General features: G+C 35.9%; 1 protein-coding gene across 4 annotated transcripts in view; it reads right to left on the bottom strand.

The window, feature by feature from the left end:
* LOC136031690 (uncharacterized) overlaps positions 1-19,462 on the bottom strand; it is a 140,014-nt gene that overhangs the window by 19,518 nt on the left and 101,034 nt on the right. For 2 of the 4 annotated variants that reach the window (XR_010618560.1, XM_065711374.1), the window contains exons 2-3: positions 10,102-10,189; positions 6,656-6,764 (exon numbers count right to left, since the gene is read on the bottom strand). Coding sequence is in view for 1 of the 4 variants with exons in the window: in XM_065711374.1 (XP_065567446.1) it covers positions 6,656-6,689 (34 nt within the window). In the remaining 3 variants the exon portion in view is untranslated. The remainder of the gene's footprint in view (positions 1-6,655; positions 6,765-10,101; positions 10,190-19,462) is intronic. The other 2 variants (XR_010618561.1, XR_010618559.1) reach the window with 1 other exon arrangement.

Raw genomic sequence — 19,462 nt, 5'->3', positions numbered from 1 at the left:
TATTCATATTCTAAAGGTAGTTTAATTAAGGGTAACTGAAGCTGATTAAAGGCAAAAATTTAATTAAAAGTAAAGGTAATTAAAAAAATAAAGGCACCACCCCTCTATTTCCTTAAAAAAAATAAAACTAAAAGAAGAATATTGACAGAAGACTATTTTTTTTTTACTTATTTTTTTTTTGATGTGGTCTTGATTGCTATTGGAATTCTATACAACAATCGCGCAATGATTGGAGTGCAAGGGGGAATTTCCACAGTTCATATATTTAGTAATTTCTATTCGTTTTGAGATTGATTAGAATATCAATTTTATTTTTGGCATATTCGAAGTTCATTATTGTTTTTTTTTAATTAGTCCAATATACATTTCTTTTAACTGTTTTATCTCTTATAATAACTGTTTAAAAAACTATAATCGGGGTACAAGACATATAACTTCCTTGTTCAATTATTTTGTAATTTCTGTTCGTTTTGAGTTTGTGAATAATATTAGTTTTATTTTTGTAACTTATAAGCTCATTCATTTATTTTTTGGCTTTATTGTCTTCTTACTTTCCTTAAGTTTACTGCTCTTTCCTTAAGTCCAGATTGATGTTAATCTGCTTGATCTTAATTTAATGAAGTGTCTTTTTCTTTTTTTGAATGATTTCCTTACATAAATTGATGAACAGGCACACTTAGCAAAGTTGAAGTTACACTAGATGTAAACAGGTTTGAAAATCAGGATGTCCTGTATTGAGTTTTACTCTGGGAAAATTTGCAGGTTTATTCGCCTTTGCGTGCTTAGAGCATCTGGCATGTTTTAACATGATGAATGTTGAGCAAACAAAGACAGAATGGGTTTTTGGTCCCCTTAAGAATGAAATTCAGAAAAAAATCTATTATCTTCCTTAGAGTACAATTTAGACAAAAATCAGTGTTACTCACAGAAGATATATCAACTACCATAGAATTCGCTTGTTTTATTTGGGGAGGGGGGGGGGAGATAAAAACTCAGCTCTGTCATCAGTATTTTTGTCCCTTCGACCCTGTAATTCGTTTAATTTTCAACTTTCTGGGGGAGGGGATATTTACTTCTAAAACCACCCAAGGAAGTTATCAGTATGAATTTAGTATCTGAACTAAAAGGAACTAGCTTATGAACCTAATCGGATTACTTTTTGTACTGTATTGTGATTGCGCAATTAACTTGCGGACTTAATTGTGAGGGATTGCTCACTTCATACACAGTGAGTTATTATTAGTGTATAATTGAATATATTGGTGTTATCGCTGATTAAAAACTGTGATTAAGTTTGTGAATCTGCAGTATCTCGTCGGAATAAATGACGGGGAAAAAGCCCCTAAGGCTACCACCCGAGAAGGATACTCCCACTGAAACCCTTAGCCGGTCGCCATTCCAGCCTACCTATAAAACTCTTCCTAGAACCCCCCCCCCCAACTACGCGATCCAAAACTGTTAGCCACTTGTCAGGAATTCAGGCCTTAGCCGAAACTAACTCTAATGAAAGAGGTGAGACGCCTGGCAAAAAGAGGAAAAAGGATGAAACTCGTTCACCAACGATAGTGCAACCCCTCTCTTCAAGTGTCCCAGAAACAAGTGCTAACGATCACCCCAATTATTATACTGTCTCAATCAAGAAAACCAATGGCCAACCCTTTTCAAAAGATCGAATAATGCAAATTAGGAAAGCTGTCTTTCTGATCACCAAGGTGAATTTTGAACTTGTTTTCAAGCAGGACGAGTCTATTGATATTTACTTTACGTCTTCTCAGGCGGCAGACCATGTCCTGTCAAAATCCAAAGAAATAATTCTTGATGGCTCAAAAATTTTAGCCACAAAAAAAGATGTGGAAAAGTTACACAAGTATGTGCTGTATGGTGTTGATACCAGTGTAAAAGTGGAGGAAATACAAACTGAACTAATAGATTCTTCAGGTCTTCTCATCAATCCTTCAACTGCTATAAGGCTAAGTTTAAACAAAGAAGGTTTTCTTCACCCTAGCCGTTCAATCCTCATTTGCTGCAAAGTTGAGCTAAGCGGAGAAATATTCTTGTACGGTATGTCTCTTTTTTACAAGATTTATAAGCCTAAGCCCCTACAATGCTCCACTTGTCTAGCCCACGGCCACAGCAAAAAACACTGCAAACAGTCCCATCCGTCTTGCCTTAAGTGTGGGAAAACAGGCCACGCAATTAGTGAATGCCCTGAGTCAGAACCTTTCTGCAGAAATTGTAACCGGAAGGGACACACAGCCCTCCAAAAACAATCTTGCCCAGCTCACCAAAAGCGAGTTGTAATCCTTAGAACATCTGATAAAATGAACCTACCCTACTCAGTTGTAGCTGCAAGAATCCCTTGGCAACCCACACCCCATCGGCCCAGTAGAAGCCAAGCAACAGTTGCTGTAGCAGATGCAAAGACAGTATCATTTCCAAAAGAGGCAAATAATGTTCATACTCAAGGTTCTAGTCATTCCCCCCATCCCTTACCTAAGTTTACTTCAACATCCTGCCCTCCAAAAGATTCATCTAAAAATAGCCAAGAATGGCAAAGGCTTGCAACTTATCTCACAGTCAGTCACTTAATTGAGGTTAGTAATGAAGCTGAGGAAACCAAAAATACTCTCAAGAAGAAAGCTATCACTAAACTCCTAGGTGATGACATATTAGAAACAGCTATGGCTCAATTATCCTCCATGAAAAAGGACATAGATTCCACATCAAAGCTAGTTAAGTCTGTAGACTCAACTGCAAATCAAATCAATGCAGGCTCTGAAATTGCCACAACCCCCAAGACGGTAATCGATGCCACTGCCCTAGTCAAAGGCAAGAAATCTAAGAAAAAAACGGCAAACTTTCCATCCCAGTCCAAAATTACCACCAATGATATTTCGTCGGCTGAAGAAGATTTCCAATATTCTAATCAAGGAGATGATGAAACTCAGACCACAATGGATGTTTAAATGTGCACCGTACAAGATTTTACGTTTCTCACGAATTTATCACTGTGTAATAATGTTGTTTTTAACTATTACGATGACCAAAATAATTTGCCCACCAGCCCCTTAGCTAGCCCCGATAGCCCTTTAAACCAAATTAACTGTGAATATCTCGACACTTTTGATTTTGTAAAAAATGTGAAACCTAAGCTAATGTAAGAGACCAAACTTAATGTAATTTGCTTTAACATCAGAAGTATACGGGATAAGTGGGCTAATTTTAAAGACTTAGTTTTAATTAATGGTTACTGCCCTTTCGACGTAATTGGAATAACGGAAACATGGTTTTCAGAAATTGATGATAAGAGTGAATTTTCCCTCCCTGGTTTTCAAGCTATTCATATTGAAAGAAAATTAACCAAGTCCTCTGGCGGCATTTCTCTTTACATCCGGTCAAGTCTGAAATTCACCAGGCTATTAGACTGTGAATCCTTATTCTCGCAACCTATAAATAATAGATGCATTTATTCAATAATCGTAGACATAAGTGTTGACGAGAATTCTCTTATTTTTTCATTATTTTATAAGCCCCCCTCATTTCCGACCCCTTTCTTTTGTAACCTATTTGATGATTTTTCTAGTTTTATTAATTTACCACAAAAGAAGGCAATAGTTTTTGGGGACTTCAATTGTAATTTACTAAATGTTAGCAATAATAATGATTGTGATACCTTTTTTGAAACATTCACCTCAAGTGGTCTTCTTCCCACAATCCTTTTTCCTACTAGAGTTGATCCTGTGAGGTCTACAGCTACTGTAATTGACAACATTTTTGTATCCACTTCCCTGGGAAACCACCTGTCCTCCAAAATAATATTTTCTGACCTGTCAGATCACTTTCCAATCTATCTCTCGCTACCCTCCCTACCAACTACTCAGCCCTCTAGAACTAAAACCCCTACGTATAATAGAATATATAATACTGTGAATATGAACAGGTTCACGGATCGTTTGAAATCCTTTGACTGGTCCAAGGTTTTGGATTGTCAGGATGTTAATTCAGCCACAAATGGTTTTACACAAGGACTGAGTGATCTTATCAGTTCAACCTTTCCAGTTCGTAAATCAAACCGAAAAACTAGCCATATACGCCCCTGGATGTCAAATAGCCTGATAATATCTTCATATCGAAAAAATGACCTATATAAGTTAGCTTGCAAAACCAGTAACGTTATTGACCTGACTAATTATAAAAAATACAAAAATTTATATACCAAACTTGTCCGGGAAGCAAAAAAAAAATTATTATTATTCGAAAATCTCTCATTGCAAAGGGAACTTGCAAAAAATTTGGTCAACAATAAATTAAATTCTTTCAAAAAAAAGAAGTTCAAGATCTTTACCTCTTAACCTTAAGGACATCAGTGGCAGATTAATTGACCCAAGTTCAGTACCGGATGCTTTTAATAATTATTTCACTAATATTCCAAATGCTAACTCCTGTTCCTTCTCCCAGTCAGTTCAACCTAGCAAGAATCCTGGATCTATGTTTTTCTCTCCAACTGATCGTAAAGAGGTGCTTCAAGTTATCAATTGTCTCTCTAATAGTAGTACACCTGACTTCTTTGGCATAAGTAATAAGCTTCTTAGGACCGTATCTTCCTATGTTTGTGAACCCATTGTGCACATAGCAAACCTGTCTATGACCAATGGAGTCTTCCCAGAAATATTTAAATCAGCAATTGTTATCCCGATTCATAAAAAAGGCGATCCGTCTGAGATAAGTAATTATCGTCCAATCTCACTTCTCCCAGTTATATCTAAAGTGCTCGAGAGAATTATATTCCGACGTCTTTCTCCCTTTTTATTTGGGATTCATTCTTCAGATTCGTTGATTTCTCCTCATCAATATGGCTTCCGTTCCAAATTTTCAACTGCTCATGCACTAATAGACGCCACACAGTTTATACGTTCCCAACTTGACCTTAAAAATACTGTATTGGGCTTATTTCTGGACTTTTCTAAGGCCTTTGATATGGTTGATCACAGTGTTCTATTAAGTAAACTCAACAACTTAGGGATTCGTGGAGTTCCTTTCTCATGGTTTGGCTCTTATCTCTCTGGTAGAGTACAGAGTGTGAGTCTGGGCGGGTTGACTTCACATCCCCTACCTGTCCGAAGGGGCGTCCCACAAGGCTCTGTTCTTGGTCCAATACTTTTTCTCCTTTATATTAATGATTTGGTTACGGACCTGGGTCCATCAGTGCACCCAGTACTTTTCGCTGACGATAGCAACTTTTTCATCACCGGTCCTAATTTACCATCCGTTGTCGCCTCTACTCAAACCCTTCTGAATAGAGTAGAGGAGTGGTGTCTAGTTAACTGCATGACCATTAACATCAAGAAAAGTCAGGTTGTATTATTTCGAACCCCTTACAAAAAAAATGAACCTCAGCAAGCACTTGGCCTAAAATATTCTACCAATCTCCTCCCACAGGTCGAAGTTGCCAAGTTTCTTGGTGTTCACATAGACTCCTCCCTATCATTTGCAACACACGTGTCCTACATCAGAGCCATAATTTTGCGACAGGTAAGTATGATTAATCGTGCGAATTATTTTCTTCCTCCCGATATCCTTGTCACCCTTTATTACTCTTTTATTTACCCATATATCTCATACTGTGGATCTGTTTGGGGCAACACTTTTCCTTCAGTTACCAATAAATTAAAATCTGCCCAAAACCGTGCCATCAAAGCAGTTTTTTGGCTGCCCCGACTATATCCCACCCAGGACTTGTACTCCGATTTTGGTATTATCCCTTTTGAACAAATCATCAAAAAATTAAATCTATACCTTGCATACTCCGCTTACCATAAAAATCTTCCTCCTCAATTATTATCTTATTTTAATATTAATAATTCTGAAGGCCTCTGTCTCCGTTCATCCAACCGTTCCTTCATTGTCCCCAAGTTTGTCTCTAGTTCCGCCCAGCGATCCCCCATTTATAAATCTATACTTCAATGGAATATAATACCCTCCAGTGTCGAGCTATCCACAAGTTTTCGCACGCTGTATAGCAATGTACTAAAATTTTGATATTATAACTCTCTAAATTCTTATTCAATTTGCTTTAGTTACTCATGTTTTCTCTTTTCTTTTTTTTTTCTCTCTTCTTCATTTTCAATTTTTTGTGGTTATGGTCCTCAACAAGTTCGCTTCCAGGATCTTTATTATTATTGGTGTCATATTGTAGTTTTATTTGAATAAATTGAATTGAATTGAATTGATTCATCCCTGAGTCAGATCCAAACTAGTGCTAGTAACTATGTGTCATTTTTGGAATGAGTTTTCGCTGCTACTTTTAAATTATTACTTTCTTGAATACCTATATAAAAAGAATGATGAAGGATCAGCTTATATCAGCAGATCTATATTAAGCTTTTAATAAATTTAAAAAACAATTTTGACAGCCAGAAGAAAATCCATTTTGATCCAAAGCAGTAGTGAACAGAATATTCGCTCAAATAGAATAATTTTTTTTTCATTGTCCTGCTTTGAAATCCGGGTGTCAAGGCAAAATTTGACTTTACCTTCAGACCATAATTTAACACTCTCATAGTAAATAGCAGTGCTTATGGCATTTAAAACATCCTCGGCTAATCGCTGCTAGACGTATCTTATCGGAAAATAAAAGAAAAACCAAACAACAAACCGAATACTTTCCCGAACAAAGAAATCTCTTTCATTGTGCGATGTCAAACCCGGCTGTCAAGGCAGAATTCGACTTTGTATCCAAATCATAATTCATAATTCTTGAATACCTATATAAAAAGAATGATGAATGGTCTGATTACATCAGCGGATCTATATTGAGCTTTTACTAAATTTAAAAAACAATTTTGCCAGCCAAAAAAAAACCATAGGCAATAGTGAACCAAATATTCATTCAAATATTTCCTTTTGTCCTTCTATAAAATCAGTCTGTCTAGGCGAAGTTTGACTCTACCTTCAGACCATAATCTAACCCTGACATAGCATATAGCGTTGCTTATAGGATTTAAAATATCAACGGCTAATCTGTTTCATTTTGCGATGTCAAATCCAGTTGTCAAGGCGGAATCCGACTTTGCATCCAAATCATAATTCAAAATTCTTGAATACCTATATAAAAAGAATGATGAATGGTCTGATTACATCAGTGGATCTATATTGAACTCTTACTAAATTTAAAAAACAATTTTTTCCAGCCGAATATTCATTCAAATAATTTTTTTTCTTTGTACTTTTTTAAAATCCGGCTGTGAAGGCAAAGTTTGACTCTACCTTCAGACTATAATTTAACCCTGAAATGGCATATAGCGGTGCTTATGGGATTTAAAATATCAACAGCTAACCGCTGCTGCCACAAATGGCAGCAGCGGTTCATTGTGGGATGTCAAATCCGGTTGTCAAGGCGGAATCCGACTTTGCATCCATGTCATAATTTAACACTGTCATAGCGTATTGCGTTCCAAACATTTTTCAATCGTTTCAATGACCCTCTTGCTGTCAAATCAAAGATTAGCTATATTTGTATGTTCATCAATTCATGATCTTGTATCAAGCTGAATAATTTAAATCGTATTATGTTTAAGCTCTGATCTCATTGTAAAGATATTTTCTTCGGAATTAGATTAGGTACAAACATGTGTGAAATGTATTTATGCTTTGTCAAAAGAACAAAACTGGGCAAAAATGTGTAAATATTTGTACGAAAAAGCACCCATTCATCAATTGGATTTTTTTTTTGAGTTTTTGATGAAGTTCCAGTGTCTGTCAAACGTGCCATAGCTTCAAAAATAAATTATTGTTTTGTCACCTTTCTTTAGTGTTTGTATTTGCTTTTGTTTAACCGGGAGTAAATTTAAGAAAATAATAAACATATAATATTATCATAGGGTGGATTCATGGGCTGATAATGCTGGTAAACTTCCTCAATGTTAAAAGTTGCATTGATTACAGGGGTGGAGGGGTGAAAATAGCAACAAGAAAGGCCTGACTTTGTCGGTACACCCCTCCAACCCAGCAACAAAAAACAAGCAAGAACACAAGCAAAAGTCTTTCAGAGCCAAGGCTAATGCTTAAATTCATAACATTGTAAAGTTCCACAACGAACAACCCTTGAATCAAAACTGAATACACAAATAATAAAAAAAAAAAAAAACATTATGTGCCATACCCATACCACCGACCTTTACGCCTCCAATATCTTGATAAGCCATTCCTTCTTTTTTCACCACAACATAAATATTTTCTTCCTCAATCTTTTTAATTCCTTATAAAAGCAAAAAAAAAACAACAAAATCATCTGTCCTATCTCATTAGGCAAAAATAAGGACCCTCTTTCAGTCGCACCCTTCACAAATATTTTCTTTTGTCAACAATTAGTAAAAAATTTCAGTTACCAATGTCCACTCATGGTAAGTTTTTAAAAAGACAATTACTAATTTGAACCAAAGAATCTGCTGAACACTCGTCCAGTTTCAAAACACGGACGGGGGAGAAGAAAAAATAGAAGATTAAAGACAAACACGACTTAGGCTATACAAGGACTTAAATTGCCAAATACAAGGATTTAAATTTTCAAATGCAAGGACTTAAATTGCCATATACGAGGACTTAAAGCGTCATAATACATTAAAATGAAAAAATTCTTTTTGCACCTTGCTCCCAATTCTTTCTTGAAATACGAGATTTTCTATGATTTTTCTTTTCGTTATTATAATAATATTTAGGTAAAACCTTTTCGTACGGTTTTTGTGGACAGTGTTGCCATGCTAAACCATGACACGAAACAAATTTAGACGGAAGCTAATTCTGTAAATTTGACAATGCTTTTTACTTTTCATAATTCAGTTATGACAAAATTTTGGTCCCTAGTATGTTAATCACATGTTATTTTCTATTTCTACAATTAGAGTAAGCTGGGGGGAATACCCTCAAGGTAAGCTCTTATCTTTTGATAGGTGCTTTTAGGACATTCTTGGAAGTTGTACTATTTATCTAACTTAATGTTTGTGCTTCTTAATAAGATTAAGTAATATAAATTGCGCTGGCAGAATCAGTAGAAAATACTGCTTCTAGTAATATGTAAATAAAGTTTGAAACACTGAATTGATAACTATAACAAAATGGAATCGACCTTTCTAAGATGTTCTTGTAGGTAAGTCAACTAACTAATAATCTGAAGCGTTCAAACTTGAATAATCCTAACAGTAGCCCATATTAATGCATCCACTCTAAATCCTCCCTGTTAAGCATTGCTTTACAGTAAAGTTCTCCCCCCCCCCTGATTTCTCAATACTGGTAAAGAGAGGGAGAAAAAGAAAGAAAGAAAGAAAGAGAGAGAGAGAGAGAGAGAGAGAGAGAGAGAGAGAGAGAGAGAGAGAGAGAGAGAGAGAGAGAGAGAGAGAGAGAGAGAGAGAGAGAGAGAGAGAGAGAGAGAGATGTGCCAACTTCTTCACTGTGTAACAACAGTGACATATTTCGTCACTTCTGGATCTCCTGATTCTCCAAATAACCTTTACATGTTTGGATACAAATTTCTTTTCTACCCTAATCCTTTCCCATTATTCAACAACCTAGCTGCTCCACACCTTTCTATAATATATTTATTATATATACGAGTAGATATATGATAAAAACATATAACAAAATCCTAGATTCTAATGCAAAGAAAAATTGCAGAAAATCCAATGACCAAAAGAGTACTGGTACCACAAGTAAATCTTCAGAAGAATTAAACATCACACTTGGAGGAATAAACAATTTATATCCTACGCAATTCTTAAATTGAACCAAGGGCATTAATATTGTCAATCGGGGATATTTACTATTTTCACCTCTAATTCTATACCCTGTTTTAACCTTATTCCTTCTGTCTTATCCGTCCAATGAACAAATTTCATCTATTATGTACTTTGTTTTTGGATAGCGAATGGTGGAATAAAGCAAATGGCTATTAAAGAAAGAGACACAATCTCTTAAGCCCTTATGCAGGGTTGTCTAGAGAGGCCACAATTATCCAAAAATACTCTGGATGTAGCCCAGGAGACGCTTATAAACTAGCAAAAATAAAAGAAAAGTGTCCTCCTGGACCCATCTTCGATCTGGACATACCTGAAAACAATGATTTTCTATAGTTGTTTGTTGTTGTTTCGAAATTAAGAACTTCTTAGGGCTACAGCGCATTTCCGTCAGTGTTGCTCTGTGAAAATAAATAATGAAATAAAATGATATAATAAAAATACATGAGCAAAACTAATTAGTTAAATCCGGCCACGCTCTTTTTTCTTATTAAATAAAAAAACAAGGTTTTTTAAATGAAAGTAAGGAGCGACATTAAAACTTAAAAAGAACAGAAATTACTCCGTATATGAAGGGGGCTTTTCCTCCTCAACGTCCCGCTCTTTCCGCTAAAGTTCGACTATCTCTTAACTCTACTTTTTAAAACAGTAAAAAACTTTAGCGTAAAGAGCGGGACGTTGAGGAGGAAAAGCTCCTTTCATATAGGCTACGGAGTAATTTCTGATCGTTTTAAGTTTTAATGTAGCTCCTTACTTTCATTTAAAAAAACTTGTTTTTTTATTTAATTTCTGGACGTTTTTTAATTAATGCATGTTTTGATCTTGGCTCTCCGCACATAAATAATCAAAACGAAATTTGCATATTAATGTTTTTTTGGGTAAATGGCTTTCTCATAGTTTTAATTGGACGATTTTGAGAAAAAAGAAGAGAGGGAGGAAGCCTAGTTGGCCTCCAATTTTTTGATTACTTAATAAGGCAACTTGAACTTTTAATTTTCATACGAACACTTTATTAGTAAAAAATATATGTAATTTACGAATTAACTTACGTAATGAACTTCTATATTAGTATGTTTTTATTGCGTATATGAAGGAGTTCACCCCTCGTCGATATCTCGTTCTTTACACTAAAGCTTAAATTCTGTCCCAATTCCTAAAGAATGACCCTTGAATCACAAAGGCCGTAGAATAAATAGTTGAAATTACTAAAAATACTTTAGCGTAAAGAGTGAGGTATTACGAGGAGGTAAACCCCTCATATGGGCAATCATTTCTTTTCGTTTTAAGTTTTAATGCTGCTCCTCACTCTCAGTAGAAAAAAAAACTTTTCATATTTATTGTTTCATTGTTTTTTTTAATAATGCTAAAAAATCCTGCACCCCTTCATTGAAAGTCACTTCCTCCATGAGAAGTTTTTCCATGGAAAGATTCCCCACGTAGCCCTCCCCCCTTCAACTCTCCCTCCCAAATCAAAAAAATACCCCTTAAAACGTCCCTAGACTTCCCAGTAACCACTACTATATGTAAACATAGGTCACAGTTTGTAACTTGCAACCCCTCCCACGGGGACTGCGAGGGAGTAAGTCGTCCCTAGAGACACAGTTATTAGGTTTTTCGACTATGGTAAATAAAATGGCTATCTCAGAATTTTGATCTGGTGACTTAGGGGAAAAATGAGCATGGGAGGGGGCCTAGCTGCCCTCCAATTTTTTGATCACTTAAAAAGGCCACTAGAACTTTTTAATTTCCGTTAGAATGAGCCCTCTCACGATATTCTAGGACCACTGGGTCGATACGATCGACCCAGTGATTTGCCTTCTGGCAAAAAATGCGAAACTCCACATTTTTGTAGATAGGAGCTTGAAAGTTCTACAATAAGGTTCTCTGATACGCTGAATCTGATGGTGTGATTTTAGTTAACATTGTATGACTTTTAAGGGGTGTTTTCCCCTATTTTCTAAAATTAGGCAAATTTTTTCAGGCTCGTAAATTTTGATAGGAATAACTAATCTTGATGAAAGTTATATATTTAAAATCAGCATTAAAATGCAACTTTTTTAATGTAATTATTGGTATCCAAATTCCATTTTTTAGAGGTTCGATTACTGTTGAGCTGGGCTCCTTAGTACAGTTCGTTACCACGAGCTTTTTGAAAAATTCAAACACTAACAAATTGTTGATTCTTGATAATAAATACACCTTCAAAGGTGGTATCCAGGGGGGTAAGGGGTTTGAATTCTCCCGAAACGTTTCTCCGACCGGTAAAAACGTAACAAAGTCCCCCCAAAGTTTTTTTTGTAAAATCCCCCCCAAAAAAACATTTTTAGCCCTCCCCCCAAAGAAAGGTGGATAAGACCCTGACACCTTTAAAAGAAAGCCACACCTTCTTAAGCTGTTTGGTGACAAATGTTTTTAGCTTTTTCTGATTTTTCACCCATGTTTCTTTTTTTTTTTAATTTTACAACCACTATAACAAAACTGCAATTTTGAATCTTTTTCATGAAAAACTTAATTATCAACTGTTCCTAGTTTTTTCAAACACATATAGATGTGAAAGTTTCCACTCAACCTTGGAAGCCGATTCGACAGTCTTTATTCAACATTTTCATCGTCCTTATCAGCCTTAACAGCCAAATTTGGCTAATTACACGATTTGACTATTAGGCTAAACAGCCCAAGACCTTATTTTTTTAGTTTTAATTGCACGTTACAAAATTTGAATATACTTTTAACATTTAAAAGTCTCTGTTCAAACAGTTCGTGGTAGCGAACTGTAGTAAAGAGCGACCCGGCTCAATAGTAACCAAAACTCTAAAAAATTGAATTTTGATATCAATAGCTACCTCAAAAGAATCGCATTTTAATGCTGATTTTAAATATATAAGTTTCATCAAGTTTAGTTTTACCCATCAAAAGTTACGAGCCTGAGAAAATTTGCCTTATTTAGGAAAATAGGGGGAAACACCCGCTAAAAGTCGTAGGATCTTAACGAAAATGACACCATCAGATTCAGCGTATCAGAGAACCCTACTGTAGAAGTTTCAAGCTCCTATCTACAAAAATGTGGAATTTTGTATTTTTTGCCAGAAGACAAATCACGGGTGCGTGTTTATTTATTTATTTTTTTTTTCTTTTCCCCAGGGGTAATCGTATCGACCAAGTGGTCCTAGAATGTTGCGAGAGGGCTCATTCTAAAGTAAATGAAAAGTTCTAGTGCCCTTTTTAAGTGACCAAAAAAATTGGAGGGCATCTAGGCCCCCTCCCACGCTCATTTTTTTCCCAAAGTCAACGGATAAAAATTTTGAGATAGCCATTTTGTTCAACATAGTCGAAAACCATAATAACTATGTATTTGGGGATGATGTACTCCCCCACAATCCCTGGGGGAGGGGCTGCAAGTTACAAACTTTGACCAGTGTTTACATATAGTAATGGTTATTGGAAAGTGTACAGACGTTTTCAGGAGGATTTTATTTTGTTTGGGGGGGGGGGTGGGTTTGAGGGGAGGAGGTTATGTTGGAGGATCTTTCCTTGGAGGAATCTGTCATGGGGGAAAAAAATTCAAGGAAAAGGGCGCATGATTTTCTAGCATTACTATAAGAAAACAATGAAAAATAAACATGAAAACGTTTTTTTCAAATGAAAGGAAGGAGTAGCATTGAAACTTAAAACGAACAGAGATTATTACGCATATGATGGGTTCTAAAAATACTTTAGCATAAAGAGCGAGGTATTTAGGAGGAGATAAATACCTCGCTCTTTATGCTAAAGTATGTTTAGTAATTTCAACTATTTATTCTACGGCCTTTCTGATTCAGGAGTCATTCTTAAAGAATTGGGAAAAAACTTAAGATTTAGTGTAAAGAGCGAGGTATTAACGAGGATACAAACCCCCTTGTATACATAATAAAAATATAAGATAATGAAAGTTTGTTACGTAAGTTGCTAATTTATATGTTACGTATATCTTTTACTAATAAAAACGTTCGTTAAAAATTAAAAGTTCTAGTTGCCTTTTTAAGCAACCGAAAAATTGGTGAGCAACTAGGTCTCCTTCTCCACCCCTTATTTCTCAAAATCCTCTGATCAAAACTAAGAGAAAGCCATTTAGCCAAAAAAAGAATTAATATACAAATTTCATTTTAATAATTTATGTGCGGAGCCAAAACCAAACATGCATTAATTCAAAAACGTTCAGAAATTAAATAAAAAAAAAAAATAATTTTTTTTAGCTGAAAGTAAAGAGCGACATTAAAACTTAAAACGAACAGAAATTACTCCGTATATAAAATGGGTTGTCCCCTCCGCAATCCCTCGCTCTTTACGCTAAAGTTTGACTCTTTGCCACAATTCTACTTTTTAAAACAATTAAAAGCTTTAGCGTAAAGAGTGAGGGATTGCGGAGGGGACAACCCATTTTATATACGGAGTAATTTCTGTTCGTTTTAAGTTTTAATGTCGCTCCTTACTTTCGGCTAAAAAAATTATTTTTTTTTTATTTAATTTTCAAAAAAGTCGAGAGGTCAAAGACCCCCAACACCAGTTACTGCAAGGGCTTTAAGCTATGACAGTTATCCATTTTTTCATATAGAGCTTGTTGTTGGGAAAGGGGAGCGTGTTTGATCCGTGGTGTACAAAAAGATTTAGAGCATAAACGTGAAACTTTCAGGAAATGATGAGTGGGATCTTAAAAAAAAAATTCAAAATTTACACTGTGCGTGCCGCTTATCTGAAGTGCATATCAGTAATGCCGGAGTAAGTGCTGCGACTACTAAGTTGAAACTTTTAGGGAATGTTAAACTGACCAAAAGACACTTAGTGCCTAGTACTACTACTTCTACTTATGACTGCTGTTACTATTTGCTAGCTACTTCTATTATTTGCGACACTTCTACTACCTGCGGCTATCACTGCTACTTGTGACTACTTCTACTAATTGGAATACGGCTACCACTTGTGACCACTATTACTACTTGCGAGTTGCGACTACAACTGCTACTTTTAAATGCTACTACTGCCTGTTACTGCTACTACTACTTCAGTTGAAATTGTCAGGGAATCATTGGGGAGGGGGGTGTTGAACTAGATGAAAAACATTATGTGTATCAAGGTTGCTATATGGCTTATCTGTAGTATCTTGGGAAGGTAAGGGTCTTGGGTCACCCCCGACAACCCTTTAGCGCAAGGGCTATAAGACATGACCCCCAACACCCCTTAGCACAAGGGCTTTAAGCTATGAAACTTGTCCATTTTTTCATACAGGGTTTGTTATTGGGAAAGGGGGTATGTTTGATCCCGGGTGTCCAAACAGCTTCAGAGTATTAACGTGAAACTTTCAGGAAATGATGAGCGGGACCTTGAAAAAAAAATCAAAATGGCACACTGTGCGTGCAGCTTATCTAAAAATACCGTCTTTAGATACAGTTTATCTAAAGACGCTTGAAAAAAATAAATAAAATAGCTTCAAATTAGGCTCTCAGTTTTTATGGCAATTGGTATTAACCAAGTGACACATAGCAATCGCAAATTCTGTCGGTCTGTCTGTCGGTCCCAGTTTTGCTACTTTAGGTACTTACAGGTAAGCTAGGACGATGAAATTTGACAGGCGTATCAGGGACCGGGCCAGATTAAATTAGAAATAGTTGTTTTCCCGATTTGATCATCTGGGGGGGGGAGTAGGGGGCCCGTTAATTCGGAAAAATAGAAAAATAGAAGTATTTTTAACTTACGAACGGTTGATCAGATCTTGATGAAATTTGATGTTTGGAAGGATATCGTATCTCAGAGCTGTTGTTTTAAATCCCGACTGGATCTAGTAACATCGGGGGGGGGGAAGGAATTGGGGAAAACCTAAAATCTTGGAAAACACTTAGAGTGGAGGGATCGGAATGAAACTCTTGGGAAAAATAAGCACAAGTCCTAGATACATGATTGACATAACTGGAACGGTCCGCTCTCTTTGAGGTGGTTGGAGGAGGGGGTGGTGGTGGTGGTGGTTAATTCTGAAAAATTAGAAAAAATGAGGTATTTTTAACTTACGAACGGGTGATTGGATCTCAATGAATTTGATATTTAGAAGGATATCGCGTCTCAGAGCTATTATTTTAAATCTCGACCTGATCTGGCGGGGGGGGGGGGGGACCAAAAATCTTGGAAAACACTTAGAGTGGAGGGATCGGGATGAAACTTGGTGGGAAAAATAAGCACAAGTCTTAGATACATGATTGACATAACCAGAACGGATCCGCTCTCTTTGGGGTAGTTGGGAGCGGGGGGTTAATTCTGAAAAATTAGAAAAAATGAGGTATTTTAAACTTACGAACGGGTGATTGGATCTCAATGAAATTTGATATTTAGAAGGATATCGTGTCTCAAAGCTCTTATTTTAAATCCCGACCAGATCTGGTGACATTGGGGGGAGTTTCGGGTGGAGGAACCTAAAATCATGGAAAACGCTTAGATCGGAGGGATCGGGATGATACTTGGTTTGAAAAATAAGCAGAAGTCTTAGATACGTGATTGACATAATTGGAACGGATCTGATCTATTGGGGGGGGGGCTGATTCTGAAAAATTAGAAAAAATGACGTATTTTTAACTTACGAAGGAGTGATCGGATCTTCATGAAACTTCATATTTAGAAGGACCTCGTAACTCAGATCTCTTATTTTAAATCTCAACCGGATCCAGCGTCATTGGGGGGGGGGGCAGTTGGGGGGGCGGAAATCTTATAAAATACTTAAAGCGGAGAGATCAGGATGAAACTGGATGGGAAGAATAAGAACCTGTCTAAGATACGTAACTGACATAACCGGACCGGATCTGCTCTCTTTGGTGGAGTTGGGGAAGGGGGTAATTTTGAAAATTGAGGTATTTGTAACTTATGAAAGGGTGACCAGATCTTAATGAAATTGGATATTTAGAAGGATCTTGTGCTTTAAAGCTCCAATTTTAAATTCCAACCAGATCCTGTGACATTGGAGGGAGTTGGAGGGAGAAAACAGGAATTCTTGGAAAACGTGAAAACTGGGGTATTTTTATCTTACGAATAGGTGATCGGATCTTAATGAACTTTGATATTGTAGAAAGTGAGTTCTGTCTTGAACTTGAAGTTTGAAGCCAATGAAGTTCTTTTAAGTGAGTACGATTGAAAAATCTCTTATCGTCCTTGCCCTGCTTCCTGTGAGCTGAATGAGAGAAGCTGTAGTTAGATGGCGGAATCCATGGGTTCTGAAGCAATTGGTATCCCTACGATCATCCAGTTTTTCAATTCTATCGATATAGTTTCCGATATCATTTTCGCAGAGCTAAGTGCTCGATATTTTTCGATGGTATTGAAGCTTCTTGACACTTCCAAATGGAGTAAAAACAAATAAAGGAATTTTTTGGGGAATCTAAATGTGGCCAAACATTTCAGTTTGGCCACATTTTGGGACTGTACTGCCTCCCTTGAAATCTAAACATTTTAGAAGAATGACTCCATAACTATCGAAAATATTAAGATAATTTATCTTTTTTATCCTTTTTATGAACAGAGAAGAGCCTCTTATTTGTAAAAGGAAAATCATACGTGCTGTACACGTATTGATTGGCTGTTAAAGGCTCCCCTTTAACAGCCAAAAGTGACAGAGCACAGCTAGAAGCTTCAGTTTCTACAACTAAAATGATTTTTCAGTAATTATTATTATTGGCTATTCTGTAATTATTTTGGATGTTAGCAAATTTTAGCTGTCTCTTATTATGAGTGCTGAAAGGACCATAATCATACTTTTTTAATAAAGCAGCCTTGCGGTATATGTGAAAAGAATCTTAAACTTTATTTATTACAACTTTTAAGGGGTGTTTTCCCCCTATTTTCTAAAATAAGGCAAATTTTCTCAGGCTCGTAACTTTTGATGGGTAAGTCTAAACTTAATGAAACTTATATATTTAAAATCAGCATTAGAATTCTTTTGATGTAACTATTGTTATAAAAATTGACCTTATACAGACTGATATATACCTTATACTGACCTTATACCTTATACGGGACTTGACCTTATACAGACTGGATAACTGCTGAAACGTTTGACAGCGATTTGAAGCTGCCTCAAGTATATGCAGCTTCAATAAATGACCAAGACACAAAGAAAATCACCTGGACGAAAGGACACAAATTTTGGCTATATCCATTATTCCTCTTGCTGTCGCCAGTTCAATTTTAATCACAACCCTGAATGATGGGATTCTGGAAACTGATGTTGCAAAGCTAATAAAATGAGGGAGATGAAGAGGCCCGAGATGTGTTGGAAGTTTTAGAAGAGGGCTACTGGGTAACATGGTCATTTTTTATGCTAGATATTACTATGATTTATTTTTCGCTTTTTATAGTTGACCCTATTTCGGTTCATTATGGATTTTCAGACCAACAAGATAAACAAATTTTGCTCGTCGTCGCTCAGTATGTATGTATAAAATTTGTGCCAGATAGGTTTATTTCAAAATACGAAATAAAAGCCGCCAAGAGATTTTTTTGGTTGTCCAGGTTCGTGATGTATATAGCACAGCCCTTCTCAGTTCCATTGGGATGGTGCTGTACATGCATTTTTGAAGAATTGCAGAAAAGTGACCAAATGCTGATTGCTGAGTAAGGTCTGGAAACACATTCAAGCAGGAGCGGAAACAGTTGAGAGCTTTATTTTTTTGGGAGCATTTAGCGAAAAATTTTTTATGTCAATATTTTTGTTTACCTTCTCGTAAGAATATGGAACTTCTACTCTTTATATGTGTTTTTAGGTTCAGAGGCCAAAATAGCAATGCAGGATACCTTGAACAGAAAAATTAATATTTCATCGTTGTCTATTCTAAAGAATCTTCCAAGTTCAGATTTTTCACTGGTTTAAGAAAAAAACTTATCGGACGAATGGTCGAAAGATCCCTTGACTATTGAAAAAAAAATCGCTTAAAACGTCAAACCACAGGCTAGTTAAAACGGCTAGGCACAGAAAAATCATTGAGAGCTGTATAACGGCTCATATGAGAGAAAGTTGCTACATCTAGTGCTTTTTATAATTAGAAATCAAATAATTTTTAAAAGAGAATCAATTTTGACAAAACAAAATAGATTTTCACGCACAATCTTGATAAATGCTAATATAATCATATAGGTTATAATCATATATGATGTCATAAGTGAATGATCCTGTATTTTCAAAGAAAAAAAAAATTTATTTTTTAATTTTAGTTTCTAGTTCAGAAATGCTGAAGTTAATATGCAAACAGCAAAATATTAATTGTGTTTAACCAATAATAATAATTTTTACATTCAATCTAGAACAATACCTGAAAATTCTAAAATACGTATAAAATACGATTGTTTTTTAGACTCATAATTGTAGATACAGAACAACTTTTTAGAAATAATTAACAAAATGAATATGCATAACGAAATCAATATTCTGTATTGGACGAAAGGCCAAGAATTTTGGCTATATCCAATATTCTTCTTGGTGGTTTACATCGTTCTACTGGTCATAACAGTCCTGAAAGAAGGGCTTCTAAATCTTGATGTGGAAATGTTAAGAAAATTAGAAGGCGAGGGAAATGTCATGGCAGCAGATATATTAGTCGTTTTAGAAGAGAAGAGGTGGATCAAAATGTCTTTTGACCTACTAGATATTGCTATGGAACCCTTGC

Source organism: Artemia franciscana, chromosome 10 (genome assembly GCF_032884065.1).
Source record: "Artemia franciscana chromosome 10, ASM3288406v1, whole genome shotgun sequence".
Taxonomy (NCBI): Eukaryota; Metazoa; Arthropoda; class Branchiopoda; order Anostraca; family Artemiidae; genus Artemia; species Artemia franciscana.
This window is presented reverse-complemented; position numbering and strand designations above follow the sequence as displayed.